Source organism: Rutidosis leptorrhynchoides, chromosome 1 (genome assembly GCF_046630445.1).
Source record: "Rutidosis leptorrhynchoides isolate AG116_Rl617_1_P2 chromosome 1, CSIRO_AGI_Rlap_v1, whole genome shotgun sequence".
In the NCBI taxonomy this organism is placed as follows: Eukaryota; Viridiplantae; Streptophyta; class Magnoliopsida; order Asterales; family Asteraceae; genus Rutidosis; species Rutidosis leptorrhynchoides.
The window spans coordinates 463940864-463943839 of NC_092333.1; the positions used below are offsets into that span (position 1 = coordinate 463940864).

Below are 2976 nucleotides of genomic sequence, written 5' to 3' on the forward strand. Positions count from 1 at the left end.
GAAACAAGGATTAGATAACATTACTGTTGAACTGTCAATGTTCCTTTCCATAGTTAGTTTATACAACAACAAAGAATTCATAAGTTTCTTATGCTGTTTGTTGTTCGGCTACTAATTTGATTCTTCAATTGGTGATCACAGAAAGTTGACTTCCATATCACACTTCGTTATGTTTTATTATCCCTTTAAACAGAGGAGTTTAATTATACCATATGATGGCTTTTCTTTCATGATTCTTTGATGGCATTGCTTAGGTGTACAAGTTACCTGAAGAAAATATTCAAAATAGAGAATACAGAATGAGTTTTCGTATGCTCTTTCCATTTTAATCAATCAACATTTTCTTATTGGTTGATATCTGTCAAGAAATTAATTTTATTTTTGAGTCTATGATTGATTGATTTTGTAGGTGTTCCACGTGTGAAAACTCGAAGGGATTTGGTAAGGCTTCTTCCTTTTGTATTTATTTAAATTTAAATTAATTTCATCATTATTTTAATAATTATGTACTTATACTTATCATCATCGTCATCATCATCAATATCATAATCATATAATGTTTAATGTTTGTGTTCTCCCTTTATCTGCTTGATTTGGTCTAGGGTTATTAATGTTTGTGTTCTCCCTTTATTTCCTTGATTTGGCCTAAAAGTTTCACCCCCTTAAAAAATCTTGGATTAGAAAACATTACCGCTGACATGTCGAGATTTCATAGTTATTGTATACAACGACAACAAAAAAAAAAAAAATAATTCCTAAGTTTCGAATTGTTTATCCTCTACTTATTCAATGTGTTTCAACGGTGATCCATTCTTTGTGTGCACTCAAATAAACTAGTCATCCAGATGACAGGTTATTTTGTTTTATCTTTGTTAACATAGGAGTTAAATTCCCATCATATGATGGCTTTTGTTCCATGACTTTCTGATGTCATTTCTTAATTAATTAGGTGTACCAGGTAACTGCAGAAATGAGTAAAAAAAGAGGAGACAAGATGAGTTTTGGTATGCTTAATTTTTCCATTCTAATCAATCATCATTGTCTTATTTATTAATGTGAGTCTATAAAAGAGTTTCCTTTCGTCTCTATTATTAATTGATTGATGAATTTGTAGGGGTTCCACCTATGAAAATTCCAAGGGATTTGTATGACCTCATCATGAAAGCGGTTAGCCTTAGGAAGCATTTGGAGGCAAATCCGTATGACGAGTCTGCAATAAACAAGGTGCTTGGTGCTGAATACATAATTCCCATTGTTGCTAACCACTGTAAAGGAAAGGATCTACCACGTAGATGGGAATAGTATGTTTTTCAATTCAAACTAGTTTTTGTTTTTTATTTTTGTTAATAAAAATGCGAGTTTATTTATTTATATTGAACATCAGATTGAATTGAAATTTTTATATGTAAGTGGGTCATGCAACATTAATAATCAACTCTTATCACTACAACAAATTTGCTAAATAACTACGCATAAATTTACACACTTTTATAAAGTGTGCACTTTTTTGTTATATTCCTCACACTTGTAAATGTGTGTAAATGTATCACATTTATAAGTGTAGAATATCATTATAGTTTCACACATAAAAGTTTGGGGAAAAAAGTTCACACTAATTTGTGTGTATAATTATAAAAATAACCACACTTAAGAGTGTTAAGTTAATTTTGTCGCACTAAATTTGTTCACGCTCCCCCATGTGTGAAGAAATGAGGTGTAACAAATTTTACTCACATTTCTAAATGTGATTAAATTTGTGTTTGTATACACTAATAAGTGTGAACAAACTTTTCCTACAATTTTAAGTGCGAAATTTGAATAACATTCAACATTTATAAATGTAACAAACTTATACATATTTATAAGTGTGAGGAATTTGACAAAAAACTCACACTTTCTTACAAGTGTGTAAAAATATGCGTGAACAATTGATAAATTTGTTGTAGTGTTTTTTGATGTCTTGCAGTGACCCAAACATTGCAATCACCCTTGTAGACAACAACTGTCTTGTTCCACTGGAATTTAAGGATACTATTGCCGACCGTGATGCATCTGGTATGCATGCATCTCAATGATTTATTTCATTTTTTATTTTCTTATTTATCATGGTTGCCTGTTGTTAAAAGTTGTATTTAATTAAATACCTTGTGATTCACAACTTTTATTAACCGAGTCCACCGAGGGAGCTTCCAATACCAGAAACATCCGACCTTCCCTTGAATGAAATCGAGAAGGAGATCTGGCTACGTTTTACAGAGTCCGATAAGGAGACGGTATGTATAAGAACTAATCCCATCCCATCCCATCCCATCCCTTGGTTGTATGTCTTGATATAATAGACACATCTATCCTTGGTTCTACCAAATATTTGCGAAACACGCACACACACAAATATTTTAATGCTTAATTAGCTAGTTAACATCTTTCTTAATCGCCGTTGACTGACAGCCTGTGTGTGATTCGTTATCTACGGATAATTGGGAGAATGAAGCAAGGTGGCTTGACACTAAACATCCAGTTGCTAGTCTTATTGGTAACTTTGCCGTTAATACTTTCAACAATGCTTATCAGTTGGTACGTGTATCTGTGGTTTCATTCTATCTTCCATCCAGCTTCCTTCACTTTTGTTTTGAGGCTTCATTTGTTTTTATTAATGTTGTCAGGTTGTTAATGAGAATGAACACAGCCTCATATCTGTCACTTCTCCTCAATTTTCCAACTGTCGTTATCTAAAAACACATGCTCCATATTCATCCGGACTTGAGTATTTCTTCTACATGACGATTCATTCAATTGAACAAGGGATGAATTGTTTTTACGAAACCAAAGTTGTTTGTAATATGCATAACGGTTGCAGATCCTTGAGCAGGTTTATTCGCTTTGATCCACCACCATCGCGATTGATAACAACAGCAGCAGGTATTATATGTCATTATTTTGATTGCTTCAAGTCTCTCCTACAAAAGATAAGAAAAA

At 32.6% G+C, this 2976-nt stretch overlaps 1 protein-coding gene across 2 annotated transcripts; it reads left to right on the forward strand.

The window, feature by feature from the left end:
• The first annotated feature begins 235 nt into the window (after window positions 1-235).
• LOC139874375 (uncharacterized) lies at window positions 236-2559 on the forward strand. 2 transcript variants are annotated; one of them, XM_071861820.1, is made up of 7 exons: window positions 236-309; window positions 410-441; window positions 950-1004; window positions 1115-1301; window positions 1967-2055; window positions 2174-2273; window positions 2449-2559. In XM_071861820.1, the coding sequence occupies exons 1-6, from the start codon at window positions 300-302 to the stop codon at window positions 2218-2220; spliced, it is 420 nt and encodes a 139-aa protein (XP_071717921.1). In that variant the 5' UTR covers window positions 236-299; the 3' UTR covers window positions 2221-2273; window positions 2449-2559. The 2 variants fall into 2 exon arrangements, with proteins under 2 accessions (XP_071717921.1, XP_071717926.1); XM_071861825.1 differs by having other exon boundaries at window positions 1947-2273; window positions 2449-2484.
• The last annotated feature ends 417 nt before the right edge of the window (window positions 2560-2976 follow it).